This window comes from Heloderma suspectum, chromosome 6, assembly GCF_057233095.1.
Source record: "Heloderma suspectum isolate Gila_16-S chromosome 6, 16-S_ref, whole genome shotgun sequence".
NCBI classification, from domain to species: domain Eukaryota; kingdom Metazoa; phylum Chordata; class Lepidosauria; order Squamata; family Helodermatidae; genus Heloderma; species Heloderma suspectum.
This window is the reverse complement of record NC_139463.1, coordinates 40,433,900-40,451,822: the sequence shown is the minus strand read 5'-3', so window position 1 is coordinate 40,451,822 and position 17,923 is coordinate 40,433,900. Positions and strand designations below refer to the sequence as shown.

The following is a 17,923-nucleotide window of genomic DNA, read 5'->3' as shown; positions in this document are numbered from 1 at the left end:
GTCCAGCCTCATCTTGAATGCCTCCAGTGTGGGAGAGCCCACCACCTCCCCAGGTAATCGGTTCCATTGTCATATTGCTCTGACAGTCAGGAAGTTTTTCCTGATGTTCAGCCGGAATCTGGCTTCCTGTAATTTGAGCCCATTATTCCATGTCCTGCATTCTGGGATGATGGAGAAGGGATCCTGGCCTTCCTCTGTGTGACAACCTTTCAAGGACTTGAAGAGCGCTATCATGTCTCCCCTCAGTCTTCTCTTCTCAAGGCTAAACACGCCCAGTTCTTTCAGTGTCTCTTCATAGGGCTTTGTTTCCAGTCCCCTGATCATCTTTGTTGCCCTCCTGTGAACCCTCTCTAGCTTGTCTGCATCCTACTTAAAGTGCGGTGCCCAGAACTGGACACAGTACTCCGGATGGGGCCTAACCAGTGCTGAGTAGAGGGGAACTAATACTTCCTGGGATTTGGAAGCGATGCTTCTATTAATGCAGCCCTAAAGAGCATTTGCCTTTTTTGCAGCCACATCACATTGTTGGCTCATATTCAGCTTGTGATCTACAACAATTCCAAGATCCTTCTCGCTTGTAGTGTTGTTGAGCCACGTATCCCCCATCTTGTAACTGTGCATTTGGTTTCTTTTTCCTAGGTGCAGAATTTGGCGTTTATCCCTATTAAATTTCATGCTGTTGTTTTCTGCCCAGTGCTCCAGTCTATCAAGATCACTTTGAATTTTGTTTCTGTCTTCCAAGTTATTAGCTATCCTGCCCAGTTTTGTGTCATCTGCAAATTTGATCAGCATTCCCTGCACCTCCTCCGCAAGTCATTAATAAAAATGTTGAAGAGCCCTGGGCCCAGGACTGAGCCCTGCGGTACCCCACTCGTTACCTCTCCCCAGTTTGAGACGATCCCATGGATAAGCACTCTTTGAGTCTGATTCTGTAGCCAACTGTGGATCCACCAGATTGTTGTTTCATCTAGCCCACTTCGAGCTAGTTTGCTCATCAGGATATCATGGGGCACTTTGTTGAAAGCTTTGCTGAAGTCGAGGTATAGTATGTCCACAGCATTCCCACAGTCCAAAAAGGAGGTTACCTGATTAAAAAATGAGATCAGATTCATCTGGCAGGATTTGTTCTTGGCAAATCCATGTTGGCTTCGAGTAATCACTGCATTGTTTTCAAGGTGCTTACAGATGGATTGCTGTATAATCTGCTCCAGAATTTTCTCAGGGATTGATGTCAGACTGACTGGTCTGTAGTTCCCAGCTTCCTCCTTTTTACCCTTTTTGAAGATAGGAACAACATTAGCCCCCCTCCAGTCATCTGGCACTTCCCCTGTCCTCCATGATTTCTCAAAGAGAATAGACAGTGGTTCTGAGAGTTCTTTTGCCAGTTCCTTTATTACTCTAGGGTGCATTTCATCTGGCCCTGGAGATCTGAACTCATTCAAAGTAATTAGGTGTTCCTTGACCATATGCCTATCCATCTCAAGCTGCAATCCTGCCCCTTCAGCCATCAGAGCTATAAAGACAGCAAAGGTGGTTACAATGCAGATATTTTTTCTCATTAGATTGTGGGCTTATCACAATGCTGCCAGCTTGTCATTGGTAGGTCGGCATTAATTAGTTGTTATTAATTTCTTACTTTTGTCTCCCACCAAGGAGCCTGGAGCAGCAATTTAGCCTCATAATAAACTCTGAGAGGTAGCCGAGGCTGAGAAATAGCAACATTCAATGCCAGAGCTCATGGAGGGCATCTGAACTTGGGTTTCCCCTTGTCTAAACCCAGCACTCTTGCAGTGCACTTTCCTGGCTCAACAGAACCTTTCTCTCCTAGTCCTAAAAGGAAGTGTGTACACCCTTTTCAGTAGATATATCTGGGAATTCAGCTGTGACCTTGCTGAATAAAAATCTTGGATTATCAGATCCATGCTGGGCAGTATGCTTTAAGGCATATGTGCACAGATTTCCCTCCTGCTTAAACCCCCAGAAGCAATGCACCACTCATTCTGTCATCCCTATGCGGATCCCCTGTAATCCACACAGCAAGTGCAGAGGAATTACAGGGCAGAAAGTGTGTGAAGCAGAAAGATGTGTGGGCTGAGTATTATGCCACTAGATCAGGCATGTAAGACATATACAAATTTGCCTTGAAGTGCCATTGAAGTTGAGCAATAAACATAAGAAGAGCTATTCATATAGATCAGCTTTTTACTGCCTGATGAGGAGTTCTCTGTGACTCAAAAGCTTGCATATTCTTAAATCTAAAAGGAACCTGTCTGGCATAGTAGCAGTACCTATGTCTTATTGCTTACTGTCCTCGGTGAATTTTGCAGCAATGGTCTGCACCATCCTGTCACATATCACATGAAAATGACTGTGACTGCAGGTCTTAACAGCGAGTGAACTGAAGGTACTTTTCTGCTATGTGCTTGGAGCTCTGTCTCCGTGAGAACTGGCAGAGGTGCCTGTTGCTTACAGCCTTGGCTTTCAACTGGTGGACCATTCATGAAACACATCTGGGTTACATGCAGACCTATCGTGGCCTGGGACTGGGACAGCATGACTATTTTTTTTCTTTTTTAAAAAGAGGAGAAAGATGGAGTGGGAGGAGAGAGCTTTTTCATACCTGAGACTTAAATTGAATTAAGGGGGTGATTATTGTTCAGGCAGAAGAGAAAGTAGATGAGTGGCATTTGCAATGAGCTGAGCATTCTGGGCCATGTACATTTTTATGTTCACATTACATACCTGATTAAGCAGGAACCACTTTAATCTTCATGTGTGAAAATGCCTGGAAAGAGAGGGAGAATAAAGATGGACATATATATAAAATAATACATTACACACAGGCTTAACATGCAGGTTGGGATAAAAAGGTAGATCTAAATAAATGTCAGCAGCAGGAACAGCAAAAAAGCCCCTATTGCTGTTTTAGCTATAATCTTTTAGCTGTGTGTGTATATATAATTATACTTTGCATTATATTTTACCAGTACTGTTAGCCGCCCTGTGAAGGGCTAAATTATGTAAATAAATAAAATTAATCTTGTATCTGCAAAGACTGAAAACAACAGGCTTATGAAGCTATAAACCAGTTCCTTCCCTTTTGTCTCTTCTTACGCAGGTCATGGCGCCATATCTGCAGATCTTCTACAGCAGGATGAAGCCACAACTGGATTCCCTGTCCAAAGCTATTTGTCATCCCACTCTCATTGTCCATTACGTTTACTAACAATGTAGCCCATTAACTCACAATAACAGAAAAGTAGTTCCTAGATTCTCTTTTAAAGTTCCCCTGGACCTCCCTAGGATCTGGGTGTTGATAAAGCCATATAGCAGAGCGGAAGATCCAGTCAAGGTTTGATAGTTCCCTTGTAGCCTAGCAAAGACACATCTGTGCGCATGCTTTCTTGTGGGGAAATCACCTCTCTCATCGCATTGGGTTGTGTCAGGAACCAAAATAAAATAGAGGTAGCTGCTGGGAGATGAAAGGATGTTGAGGAAGACCTGGCTAGTGTGGGAATCATGCCGATGGGAGATGGTAAGCAAGCGATTCTATACTGCTTCTGCCAACCAAGGAATATATGACCAACTGAAAGTGCTGCAGGCGCTTCTCTGATGGTTCATCAGGAAATCTGGTCAACATGCTGTCCCACAAATTCAGCATTCAGGTAAGCTCCCTCTTTATGTGCCTATGCCCTCCTGGAAGAATTGTTAAGCAGCTGTAAAACTGTGAAATTTGTCAGCAGGTATCCCAGCACACTTGCTTGGGGTCAGGGTTTGTTACAGGTTAGCATTGTACAATGCTACTCATACTGTTGTTTGCCTATAAGTAGCTGCATATCACTGCTTTCGTTTGTCTATGATTCAGATATGTCTCCAGCCTCAGGATTACACTCATGTGCTGCAATGGTTTGGGATCTGCATGTAATGTGTGAATCTGTGTGTGACTGACCTCGCACTATGGCTGTAGCTGAAGTACTATATCAGAGGCTGAACACTAGATCAGTGCCATTTCAAGATCAAAGTATCCATTAATAGTCCTAGGATGCAATGAGTTAGAGAATTCCAATATATTCTATTCTGAAGGGATGGTAGATCAGGTAAGAGAGCAATTAGGTCATTCGGGAGCAATTAGCACATTTGCTATTTTCCTTGGATACACCCTGAGAAAAGCTGGTGCAGTTTGAGACTCTCCCTGGGTGGAAGTCGCCACTTCCAGGTTTCCTTGTGGAAAAGTGAGTTCCTCCTTAAAGAGGAACATCAGATCTTCTGGGCTGGGAAGACTCCCTGCCAGCAGATCCATTCTTTAATAATATACAGCCCACACCAGAGCGCTCGTGAACTGCACACCACAAAGAAGAGCAGAGCAGGAGGCCCACTGTGTATGTTCTAGGCAAAACAGGGGTGCGGGTGCTTTTAAAGAGCAGGGTCCAAGGCCAGCCTGTCTTCCCCTTTGCCCAGAGGTTGGGGAGATGAGTGAGCTGGCTCCCAAGAGGTGTGTCATGTAAGAACCTGTAAGGCTGGGGCAACAGTTTCACCAGGACTTCCAGCTGCTGGGCTGGTGAACTGGCAATGACTTGCTCTGGAACAGCTGCTTAAATATTAGTGCAGAGGGTGGACCTTCCTGCCCCATCCTCAGGTCCTTCCTCGGTCCTGCCAGTTCCAAGTCTCACTGCAACTAAGTCTCTAAGTTGGAAGGGGCGTCCAGGTGAATGGTTCTCCTCCCTTGGGTTTCATCTGCCTGAGCCTCCTGATGCTGCTGGATTTGATCCAAAGCTCCGGAAACCCCAGTTCCCATCATGTTGTTAGGCTCTGTCTTGGGTGTCAACCGTTCTGCGAGTTCCTCATCCCAAGGCTTCAGCACAGGCAAGTTCTGGGACTTCTGTCCGTCTGACAGGGGCAAGGTCCTATGCATCTTCTAAGGAGATTTCTTGGAGGTTGGGTAGCATCCTTCCCAGGTCTCCCAACCCTGTCTCTGCCCTAAACAGTTAATTGGATTGTCAATACCAAGGTTGTCTTGATGGACCAGCCATCAACTGAAGCTTGACTGAAACTTGAGTATTAGGATTGTGGTTTATCTTGAATCAGCTGCTAAGATCCCCTCTGGATTCTTCTAGAGTTTAATGCTACTCCTTTATGCAGTCTCTCTTCTGTAGCTGTGTTCTTTCTAGATCTTAGCTTCTTTTTAATTTGGCTGTTTCTGATATGTACTGTAAGAGTATGGCCTCTCTCACTGCATGCCCCTCCATCTAATTATTTAAAAATAACTTTATATTTCTCTCCCCCCGCCCCCATCACCTTGCATTGCAACACGAACTCATTTCCTCTCACCTTTTCTCCATCTCTTTCCCGCTCTCATTTCAGAAAAGAATCAGCTACCAAAAAAGCGTCCTCCGGGCTTGAAGTTCCGTCTGAAGAAGCGCACACAAACCCCACATTGAACTTGGCTACCATTGAATTTGTTTCTCAGGAACTCCACAGGACCTCCAAAGGAACCAGTCCACCCGTCTTCCTCATATTCCCCAGAACAGGGAGAACTTCGTCTCCTTTGTTCTGTCCTAAGCTTGGAGCTTTTACCATCAAGAGAACAGTCCTGTTCATCCCCCACTCCCCCCGCCCCGACAGATCTCCCAAAGTCCTTACTTGACTGAACTGATTGCTGGTGTTTTCTGTTTTGAATTCCCTATTGTTTTTAGATTTCCCTGGTTTGTCATTGACCAACTGACTTTGTTTTGCATTTTTATTGTGTCTGTGACATTTTCTGTTAAGTAAAGAGGGACACCGTGTCCTGGTCTTTTTCCTGCATCTCCTTGTTGTCCATGTGTCTGTTTTTCTACTCATTCATCTGTTCAGTAAGCAGGTAATGGTTATGCCCATTCTATATGTGCTGTGTGACCTCAGCTGTATGTAGAGGTAGCATTGGCTAGCATTACGGCCACAGCTTGACTTTCCTCTTACACCATCTCTCTTGCTACTCTTATTGCTGAATCCTGTTTTATGCTATGGAGGGACAGATCCCAAGATGGGCTTATGAATTTAGAGGCTGCTGAGATGAGAGTAGCTTGTTGCTTTGGTAGCTGTGTTTTCCATGGAAATGTAAGGAGTTCTGAGAAAAGGCTGAGAAAGTGCAGGAGTTGTATGGCCCCAACCAAAGCATAGTAACTGCATTCTGATTTTATCACTAGACTAGCAAAATATAACTCAAGGAAGAGGCAAGCAGTGGTATGAAAAGGCCAGTTTATATGATCAGTGGAATCAAGCGGGAAAATAACATGTCAAGAAGAAGGCTAGGCTCTTCCTTCCTCTTGACATGTTACTCTACAATGTGCAGGGAATTTGCTATGGGAAGGGGAGCATTTAAACCTCCACCATCTGTAGTCTGTTAGAGTTCAGGAAAAGCTATTTACCATTTTATTCTGTTGATTGCATAAACTGGCCCAAAGTTTATTCTCCCAAGTGCAGAAGGGGGCTCAAAGCATGTGGTAAGATGCAGATTTTAAGAAGGCCTTAATCTTGCAGAAATCATGCCATGGGCCCACTTAACACCGGGACAAAGTTCCCAGTTTCCAAATTATTCAGCCGATCCAGACGTCGCTATGTCACCTGCAATAATAACCATGTTGCTCAGTAGGGGGCAGCCTGCTAAGCAAGTGTCACTTCTCTCCTAGACAAAGATGAATGTTCGAAGGATAATGGTGGGTGCCAGCACGAGTGCCTGAACACTTTCGGTAGCTACGAATGCCAGTGCCGCAGTGGCTTTGTGCTGCACGACAACAAGCACGACTGCAAAGAAGGTGGGTCTGTTCTTGGTGAAAAGCGCCTCCCCAGTGTGGATCTCCAAATGCCAGTGCTGTTATCCCTTTCTGAAAATCCATATGCATAGAAGACTGTTTGGTTTAAGCAATGTAAGATATACATCCTCCACCTATATGGCACAGGCCAAGTATACACCTGCGTGCGGAAGGTCCCAAGTTCGATCCCTGGTATCTTCACTTAAAAGGCACAGGTAATAAGATGATGGGGAAAGCCTCCCTCTGCCTGAAACCCAGGAGAACCACTGGTAGTCCGAGTAGAAAATACTAGTCTAAATGGGCCAGTGTTATAAGGCAGTATCCAATGTTCCTTAAAAGTAGGTCTGTCCGTGTGGTATGGAAATCTATGGGGTGAGTGTCAGGTTTTTGAAAAAGCCTGGAATGGAATGTACTAGTGCCCAAATCCCAGCAGAGAGGTCTCGTGCTGCTTGTTCTTCATTTCCCCCTGAAGAACTACAGTCTCCCATTCTAACCAGCGTACCTATTTTCACCTGGAAACAATTGAAGGGCACACGGTGTGGTTCGGTGAACAGAGCTGTCAATTAGTTATCAGATTTGTTTTGTGCTGTAGATTCACAATGGCCTGCAGGCCATCCTCTCTCAGGCTCAGTTCAATGGTAGCTACTTGCATAGAGTGCCCAGCATGCTGAAAGAGCTGTTATCTTGAGGGGGTGACAGGATTCCAGCTGACTGCTATCTTTTTGATGTTGCCTTTGAGACAGTAGCTTGTTTTCTTTAGACCCTGAGACTCTGGCAGTGGCACTCGTGCTCTGGCACAGTCGTGCAACAAGGGCTTGCAAGCCGGGCGCCTGTGCAGGTGTTAGGTGGAGGAACTTGATGGATTCATAGAGCGGAGGCAAATTGGGTTGGCTGGCATTTCAGGTGGCTGCTTGCCGGACAGCAGCTGTGTCTTTTAAATTCTGCACCTTGGTTTCTCTTTATGTTCCACCCTTTTAATGTGGATCCTGGAGAACAGAGGGTCAGGCTGCTGTTAGGATCTTGGCTGCCCAGAAGGAGAGTTCTGGGCAGACATGGATGAGAGATGACTGGGGATTTTTCTTGGGGGTGGGGTGAGCGGAGGGGAAATTAGTGTTTGGGAGATATATTTAAGGACAATTTATTGTGGTGGAGTCTGGGTGTGCTAGCTAGGGATGATGGGAGTTGCAATCCAACAACATCTGGAGGGCCACAAGTTGCCCACCTCTGGCTTCATGGCAGAGCACGTGGTTTGCATGCAGAGGTTCCAACTCAGTCCCTGGAGTCTCCAGTTAAAAAGAAAAGAATCCGGTATCAGGTAGCGGGAATGACCTCTGCCTGAGATGTAGAGATCTGGTATCCTGAACTAGGTGGATCAGTAGTCTTGACCCTGATAGAAAGCAACTTCCTATGTTTTTTGAGACCAGTTTGGTAACAGCTCTCTATGGTGATCCTACATTTGATGGATAAAGAGAGTTAGGGTGGATTTAGACAAGAAGGCTTCTGGCACTTCTCTGTTTACGAAGTCCTGCTTCTTATAGCTGGCTGTGACCACAAGATGACATCCATCACTGAAACCATCACCAGCCCAAACTGGCCTGATAAATACCCAAGCAAGAAGGAGTGCACCTGGGCAATAACTACTACACCGGGACACCGCGTCAAACTGGTAATGTGCCAGGGAGAAGATCATTAGAATAAAAATACATGCATATATTCGATTAACAGAGTTCCAAACTGTATTTAGACTAACAGCTCTCTAATCTCACCCCCCCACACACACACAACAACCCGAATGGATTGTTATGCCAGGATTTGCATGGGAGGAAGGAGAACCCTTTGCTGACCATAAAAAAATAAAAAACATAACTAACAGAAGCTTCTGTCCCACATAGTTTAGGTAGATTACATGGTTGTACAGTTTGACAGTGACACCCATGATTGCCAGCATGTTAGAAACAATGCAGTGTTCCCTACTGTAAGGGGCAGAAGCAGTGACCTGGGGCTCCTTCACACTGGGCTTTTATCCTGCCATTGAGATTGCTCCTTCACGGAACTTTGCGGGCTCTTTACACGACGCCATGATCATTCAAGGCGTCTCCTGCACTAAATGCCCTTTGTTCTGTTTTTAAATAGATCGCAGATAATGAGCTATCAAATTACCCTGTTGTATTCTGCTTCAGTTTCCTCCATGAAAAGAGTTAAAAGCGGCAAGAAGGGGAGCGAGATCAATGAAAGATATGGAAGAGTCAGATTCTGGGAAAAGGGGGGAAGGAAGCACGGGAAAAAGGGAGTCATTGTGATCCTGCATTTAAAACGGAAGCAGAAAGCCCTGTTTTAAATGTAGGATTTTAGGCTGGTGTGGAGATGCCCCTGGTTCACACATAACAACCCAGAGTGGGTTGAATATGAGTGGTCATTGAATTGTGGGTGGTCATTATGTGTGAACCCAGGAACAACACAGAGTTCACAACCCAACAACAAACCATGGGTACTTTTACTGGGTTGTTTGTGGTTAACAACTCATAGTTAAACCATAGTGCAGAGTTTGCACATGGCAACAACCCTCAATTCAAGAACAACCACAATTCAATGACAACCCATACTCAGGGTTGTCTTTACATGCGACATTTATGTTCTTTGAACAGTAGTATGGGAACAGCCACAACATAGCAGCAATGGGGGTAACATATCAATAAGGCCTCAGTATGACCTGTCTCAAAACATACTCCCCAGGATCTCCTTGGAGGAAAATGGAGTGTGCCTTCCCAAATGCACCTATGGTTTGCCGTTTCTAAGTGAGCTTTTGAAACTCATTGAGATTCAGCAAGTGGTGGCATTAAGGCCAAATCTGGCCCTTGGGGGAATACAGTCTGGCTTTCCAGTTGAAAACTCCAGAGCATACGTAGGTAGGAAGTAATGGCTGTGGCCATGGAACTGGCCAGACATTTCATTTCAGAAGGTGGTGTACAACCCAGCGGTTCACCAGTAAAAGGAGTTGCTGACAAAGGATAACATGTTACATACCATAACGTGGTATACAGTTGGTATACCAACTATGCCCTTATCTGGACAGAGATAGCCTAGCTACAATTATCCGTGCTCTGATAACCTCTCGCCTGGATTACTGCAATGCATTATACATGGGGCTGCCTTTGAAAATGGTCTGGAAACTGCAGCTAGTCCAAAATAGGGCAGCAAGATTGTTAACAGGGATTGGCCAACGACATCACATTACGCCAGTCCTTTTCCAGCTACAATGGCTGCCAGTTCTTTTCCGGGCCCAATTCAAAGTACTGGTATTAACATTCAAAGACCTTAACAGCTTGGGGCCAAGTTATCTGAAGGATCACCTCCTCCCGTATGTGCTTGCCCAGACCCTAAGATCATCCTCAGCGGTCCTTCTTTGTGAGCCCCTGCCAAAGGAAGTGAGGCTACCAGGAAGAGGGCCTTTTCTGCTGTGGCACTCTGTCTGGCTGGAATGAGCTCCTTAGAGAAGGTCGCCTGGTGCCTACATTGTACTCCTTCCAGCGCTAGGTGAAGACCTTTATTCTCCCAGTATTAAGCATTTTAGCTTCCTAGTCTTTTAGCTTTGGTGTTTTAAATCTGTATTTTAAGTCTCTGCATTGCTGCTAGGTTTTATTCTGGTTGTACTGTTATATTGTAGTTTTAAGCTTTCATATTTTATATTGTTCTATGCTGCACTTTGTGGTTTTAATTTTTGTGAACCACCCAGAGAGCTTCAGCTATTGGGCAGTATAGAAATGAAATAGAACGCAATGGAATGAATGAATAAATAAATAAATAAATAAATACACCTCCTACATCCTTGTAAACCAGTTTCCTTTTTCAGACCATCAGGGAGCTGGATATCGAAGGCCACCAAGAATGCACTTATGACCACCTGGAAGTTTACAATGGAAAAGATGTCAAAGCTCCTGTCTTGGGCAGATTCTGTGGTGCTAAGAAGCCAGACCCTATTATCTCTTCCAGTAACAGGATGTTCCTCAGGTTCTTCTCAGATAACTCTGTCCAAAAGAAAGGCTTTGAGGCAAGCTACACATCAGGTAACATTCAATCTTTTACCAGCTTTGGCAGGTTCGCCAACTATGGCCTTTCCTGGACAGGCACTAGTAACGTCAAGACTGGATTACTGCAATGTATTTTATATGGGGCTGCCCTTAAGGCTGCTCCAGAAGCTGGAGCTAGTGCAGAACGGGAGCTCTTGTCGGGAGCTGCACCTTTCCAGCATGCAACTCTTTTGCTGAGGGAACTGCACTGGCTGCCTATTCACTACTGGGCAAGGTTTAAAGTTTTGGTACTAGTGTATAAAGCCCTAAACAACTTGGGACCAGGATACCTGAGAGAGTGCATTCTCCCTTACCAACCTGCCTGGTCACTGAGGTCATCGGAGGGCTTGCTCCTGGTGGTTCCACATGGACCCATGGCCTGACTGGAGTCCACCCAGAGAAGAGTCTTCAGTATGGTGGCCCTCTTTCTTTGGAACTCCCTGCCCCTGGAAGTCAGGCAGGCACCAACTCTGTGCTGCTTCCGGCATCTCCTGAAAATAGCACTGTTCCAGGAGGCATTCCTTAATTGACCAGCCACGGTTTTACTGGCATTCTGTTTTTAAAAAGCATAATTTTAATATATTTTAATTTTTTAACCTTTTATTATCTTACCTTTTATGTTCACCACTCTGAAATCTGTTTTAGATATGAAGTGGTATACAAATATTGTAAATAAATAAATAAAGTAAATAATCCTTGGTTCATTGCTGCATCTTGGTGGCCATAAACCAAAGTAGTATCTAGGAAGGCCTTATAAAAGGAGCTGATGCATCAGATGTTACTATCCCCACAGCTCATACAATTGTTACATCAGGATTGTCTCCAAAGTAACAGAATGATTTTAGGCTGAAGTATTTTGAATGGCAAAGGTGATCACAAGCAAGACATACACAGGGCTCCCAAGCTGGGCCTGCCTCTCCTTCTTTGTAGAAGACAAAAATCTGCTACATAAAGAACTCTTGTCATTTGGGCGTGTGGGGAGTGGGGATTGAGGCTAGAATGGAGATAGCATCAGTTTGGAAATCCACCCATGAACCTTTGATAGATGGCTGGACAAAAAAGGCTTAGGGAATTCGCTTTAATGGAAACTTTGACTAAAGAACTGAGATCAGAAAATGACATTTACTCCAGTTGGCATAAATTTATTACATATGCTAATCAACGTAGAAGGGACTTTCTACCCCAACCTCCCACATGCAAAAGTATTTGGAAAGACTACTAGATAATGTTTGACAGCATGTAGAAATGAGATTTCTCTACATGGAGCAGGCCTTAAAATCTTTGGTTAAGCCCTGTATCTTCATATGATCAGCTAATATTACTCACTTGATTGTGATTTTGTTGTCTTGTTGTACTGTATGTTGTTAAAACTCAATAATAAAAAAGGACTGTTTCACCTTTCCCCCATGATAAATACACACAGATGTTAGGAGAAGGCCAGCTTCTCTGTGCTGCTTCACACATTACAGCATTAAAGATTTAATATTCACCCATTTTCCCTCCATAATGTAAGAGGTGGCTAAACACATTTATTTTACCACTTGCATATTGCAAACATCCCATGGGAACTACAGCCCATCAGAATCCTTATAGGAAAGGATCATAGCTCAGTGGTAGAGCACATGCTTTGCATGCAGAAGGTCCCAGATTAATCCCTGGGATTGTCAGTTAAAGAGAACAGGTAACAGATGATGGGAGAACTTCTGCCTGGGAGCCATGAGAGCTGCTGCCAGTTGAAGCAGACAATAGCAGACTAGGAGGTTTTCTACATGAGGCATTTATTGTGCGCTCATCATTCCCTACTCATGATTGTTTATGGGTTCTTTAGATGATGTTGTGGCCCTCCAGTTTTGCTTCAGTTGTTAAAGAGCACTTTCAGCTAGGGTTTTTTTTAGAGCAGGGAAAATGCGGTATAATTCCTGAAAGTGAAAGAAAACTCTTTTTTGACTTGTGTATTTGTGCTTTCTGCTACACCACAGTGCCACCTAGAGGTTATGTAGCAGAGAAGCAGAAGAAGAAATGCTGTTCATGTAGTGGTCGGATCTCAATTCTGCAATGAAGCCAGAAGTAGATACAGCACAGTAACTGTATTAATGTGCTGTATCTACTTAACTGTATATATTAACTTGTGTAGAAAAGCCTTTGATGGACAAATAGCGTGACTTAGTATAAGGCAGGACTTCCTAAGTTCCCTGTTGTTTTTTACTCTGAAAGCCCAACAAAGGGATGGCTCTAGCAAAATCTAGCTGTTTAGAAGGGGGAAAGGATTGCATTACTTTTTGCTAGCAGTTGGCTCACCTGTGCTGGCTCACCCACCACATGAAAGGGCAAGCTTATTTCTGATTGGGCTATCTTTCCTTTGGGAAGACCAAAGATCCCATTGCGTGGGTGTGTATTCTCATTTCCAGAATGTGGAGGCCAGATGCGAGCTGAAGTGAAGACCAAGGATCTCTATTCGCATGCCCAGTTTGGAGATAACAACTACCCTGAGGGCTCAGAATGTGAATGGGTGATTGTGGCTGAGGAAGGCTATGGGGTGGAACTCATCTTCCAGACATTTGAGATTGAGGAAGAGGCTGACTGTGGCTATGACTACATGGAGCTGTTTGATGGCTATGATGGGACAGCCCCAAGCCTGGGACGCTTTTGTGGCTCTGGGGTAAGCAGCTTGCTTCGCACAGGTCTTGCCTGCAGAAGGTATTTTATTGCAGGGAAATGGCGCAACACACTGACGATAGGATAAATCGGGGCTTTCTGAAAGGACAGGTGCAGAATGCATCTTTTCCCTTCACAATGGAGATACGTTGGGCCCTGGTGTAACTGACTGTGGTAATTGGCAGTGTGCTCTTCAGAACTTTGGCAAATGTGTCTGTAGAATTTGGTCTGGAGTCCAGGCACAGATCTGTAATTCTGTAGCCTGTTCACATTCTATGTGTTTGTATGAACACAGTATAGCACTTAGAAACTCAGTTTTCATTTAAACGGGTGTGGGAGGGGCGGGAACCTAACTAAGTTTCTAGTTGCCACTGTAGAATAAAGTTTACAAATACATGAACATTTCCTACTGAAATGCAAAAGCAAGAAGCATGTAGTAATTTGGGGGTGGATGCGGGGAGGTGAACTCTTATTCTGTGGTCTTTCTCTTCTAACTATGCTGCCATCTAACCTGTTCCTCATTCCTTATCCTTGACCACTCTGGTCCTTTCCAAAATTTCTCAATTCTGGAAAAAAAAAATAAGGATGCAATCAGAAAAAAGTAGAAACCTAAGGACATAATTGCAGCCTATTTAGATGTTGTGGGCACAATCCAGAGAAAGTTAAGTGTGCTTTTAAGTCCCATTGGAATACCAACATTGCCAACATTACCAACATTGTCATCTGAGATAAGCTAAGACTTTGTTCCCAGGCATCTGGTAGGCATATGATGACCCGTTTAATGCGTCAGTTGAATTGCTTATGGTTATCTGATGTTTTAGGGCGCAATCCTATTGAGATAGATGTCAGCCTCTGAACTCGGAGGCTGACACCTATCCAATGCAGGTCAGGTGGCGCATGGAAGGGATCCGAATGCAGGGCACCACCCACCCTGCATTCTTGGCTAGACCAGTGATTTTGGGCATCCAACCGTGGCTTGAGGGAAGGGGCCAGAGACTCCATAGGAAGCTGTCTAAAGCAGCTTCTGCGTTCTCCTCCCCACCCCCGGGAACGCCCCCTTTTTGCCCTCTCCACACTCCGTTTTACAAGCACAGAGAGACAACCGCTGCCATTCTCTCCATGCAGGCTACAAGGGGGAGGGGAGCCCAGTAAACCGAAAAATCCTATGGCCGTCTAGACAGCGTCTAGTGCTCATAGGATTGCTGTCCCCTTTATTTTAAATTTTGTATGTTTTAATTTTGTTGTGAGTCACCCCGAGTCTCTTTTAAGAAAGGTGTCTAAGAAATAATAATAACAACAGCAACAACAGTAGGTGGCATAATTAATTATTTATGCCTCACTGGTTACACCTCACTTTCCCTGGATTGCACCACACGTTTATATATCGATAGCCTGAATATTGTCCTGCATCATGGCATTGTCTCCATGTCATGGACTGTTCACTTACAGACCTCAAATAATGTAGCAACAACAGGTTTTTTTTCCTTAAGGAACATACATATTTCTGTATGGTGTTACATTTTTATTCTGTCCTTCCCCCAAGAAGCTCAGGGTAGAATACATGATTCTCCTCTTTCCCTTACAATAACTGTGAGAAATAGGTTAAGCTGAGAGACAGTAACTGACCCAGGGTGAGAATGAGTGACTCACTCATTCTCCATACCTTTAATGTAAAACATTGTGAGAGAATGTATAAGGCAGCACCTGAATGAAGCTGGAATGGCAAATGGAAAGACCAGCAATATTTAAAGGCATAGTGTATTTGCAGCACTCTCTCCTATTCACTTTAGGTGGGGAGGCTCAGGACAATGGCAAAGGCAGGTAGAGTGGGAGGAAAACCAGAGCTCTCCCTCCTTCTCTTGGGCACACTGCTGTATGTGGAGGCTTTACTACTGCCAATCCCTTTGGCCTCTGATGCAAATTCAGTGCCATGCATGGCTTGCCTAATTCTGAGCACAGGATCTGAGTTTTCTTGGTACACATTTTGGATTTGGGGGACAGAGATGAGCCACAACGCTGCCTATGCTGAAGGAGGCAGGATCTTGCCTCTTAGGTTTAGAAGGAATCGTATTTCCCCAGTTGATCTTACATGCTCTTTCTCTTGGCTCTTTCTTTCTGCTAGCCTCCAGAAGAGGTCTGTTCTGCTGGTGACTCAGTGATGGTAAGATTCCACTCAGATGATAGCATTGACAAGAAGGGTTTCCATCTACGGTATACCAGCACCAAATTCCAGGACACGCTGCACATGCGGAAGTGATCCCCGGCTGCGCAACCCCCTACAATGGAGAACAGGCCTTCCGTTACTGGAGGGCGAAGTCCCTGCTGTTTGCAAAGAAAAAAGACACCCATGGAGAAAATTCAAATAGACTGGAAGGAGAAAAATACACAATACACCTCAGAGTGTGAAACACTCACACAAAAATAAAGGTGCTGCCAGCCACTCATATGGACTAGGCTCGGGGGAGTAAGGGGAGTCCTTTCATTTTAAAAAGATGTCAATTTCTGTGCCTCTTTCATTTCTTGAGCAGTGTCTCCAGGACTAACCACTTCACAGTTTCCATTTACCAGTTTGATTTTTTTTAATTGTCTACACTGCTCTCCCCCCAATCCTGGAGGTTATGGTTTAAAATCATGCTGGGAAATCCAATCTATCGCAGACATTTTCCTTTATAAACTCCATGAAGCAGGTTTACCAGCACAGATGTCTGAATATACAAACCCAACGCAGTGGAGAGACTGTCATGCTTGCAGAAGCTGTCTATCTGTTGTAATGATGTAATAAACACACTTTCTTGTACTTCTAAAGAGATGCCCATCAGCCTCTTTAAGCTTTACCATTTGTGAGGGTTTTTAAAAAAAATCTATTTCCAAGAAAAATGCACCTTGAAAAATTTCTTGCTCCTTCATTAATTTTTTTTATTTTTTAATTAAAATTTGAATTGGAACAAAAGCAAAACCTGCAGTTCCCACTTATGGGGGGTCCAGTTCTAAAAGAAGGGGAAAGTGCTACAACCATAATCCTAGAATCCACCTTATTTCTGATGGTGGAATATTGATTTTCCTTGGATCAACTGTATCTTTCTGGAGCCCTTTCAGAGAGTCTCTTGGCCAGCTCTTTCTCTTACCCATTCCAGCAGCACACTGTCTGGGGTGACCTCTATGGTTGTATCCAGTGATCTCCCTCTCCTCTGGTTTCCCATTCACATTTCCTGCCATTCACTTGCTGCTTCTAGTAGCGATGAGTAGCCCTGCTCTACAGCACAGCTCAGTTGTGAATGCTTTTTTGGCCTGCACTATGAGCTTCATAAATCCCATTCCATTAATTTTCTGGATATTAGGGTTCCTCACCATTAATTCTGGGTGGATTAATCCCCAAACATTTTTAGGGAGCAATCTATGGCCACTGGTCAGCGGCTAGATGGTTATAGGATATGTGGTTTTCCAAGGTCAGTTCCTGGAGAACCGACCTTCCCCCCCTTCTGTGCTGCCTCGCAGGCAGTGCAGAACAGCCCGGTGCTCCCCCCTCAGAAGAGGAGCACAGAGTGGCCAAAATGGGGCGTTCCGGGGGGCATCCCGGGGCAGGGAAGGCAGAAATGCTGTTACGACACATCCTATGTGTCGTCCAGCAGCCTCCTCCCCCACTCCGCCTTCCCATGGCTAGACAGCCGAAATTGGCAATCTAGCCACAAATGCAGGGCAGGGGAACTGCGGAGGGAACAATCCCTTCCGTGCTTCTGCCCTGTATTGGATAGGTAGTCACCACCAAGTTCATAGTCACCACCGCCTATCCCCATAAGATTGTGCCCTAAGATTACTATAAATATATTTCCATGATGCAGAGTGCTCTACAGTCCTTGATTGCAATCCTAGAAGCCATATATGATTGCAATCCTAGAAGCCATATATGTGGGCAGGAGGAAATCTGGAGGTGTTTTGCAAAGTTTTTTTACTGCAATTTGACTTTGAAATAGGAAAAAGCCTCGCTCACTCTGCGAAGTGAACAGCAGCAGTAAAAATGTTCAAAATACCTCTTGCTACTATGCACAAGCTTTTCTTGTACCAAGCCATATGGCTGTGTGGGGTTATGGCCCTTATCTCAGTCATGAAATCCTCAGGAAAGAGGAACTTTTTCCAAAGCCATCAAATAAGGTCATGACCCAGTAAGGATTTTAATGTGGGTCTCCCAACTTTCTGGACCACATTAGGGTCTCATTTTTTGCTCAGCCTCAGTTATTCTTGGGAAGTGTTATGTGTGCATGGCATTACAGAGAGTGGCATATGTGAATAACCAATGGCTGCTCTCAGCAGGAGAGGTAGCAGGAGAAAATTCTGTTTGCACACCCCGCTTCTTCCAGGCTAAGCCCACACACTCCAAACCCTGGAGCTGGCCTAAACCATGACATAAATTACTCT

General features: G+C 44.7%; 1 protein-coding gene across 2 annotated transcripts in view; it reads left to right on the top strand.

The window, feature by feature from the left end:
* The window catches only part of BMP1 (bone morphogenetic protein 1), a 181,509-nt gene extending 163,978 nt beyond the window's left edge, over positions 1-17,531 (top strand). For both annotated transcript variants that reach the window (XM_084804039.1, XM_084804040.1), the window contains 5 exons: positions 6,666-6,791; positions 8,327-8,454; positions 10,639-10,852; positions 13,264-13,514; positions 15,633-17,531. In XM_084804039.1, the coding sequence (XP_084660165.1) occupies positions 6,666-6,791; positions 8,327-8,454; positions 10,639-10,852; positions 13,264-13,514; positions 15,633-15,767 (854 nt within the window). In that variant the 3' untranslated portion in view covers positions 15,768-17,531. The remainder of the gene's footprint in view (positions 1-6,665; positions 6,792-8,326; positions 8,455-10,638; positions 10,853-13,263; positions 13,515-15,632) is intronic.
* Positions 17,532-17,923: the final 392 nt, after the last annotated feature.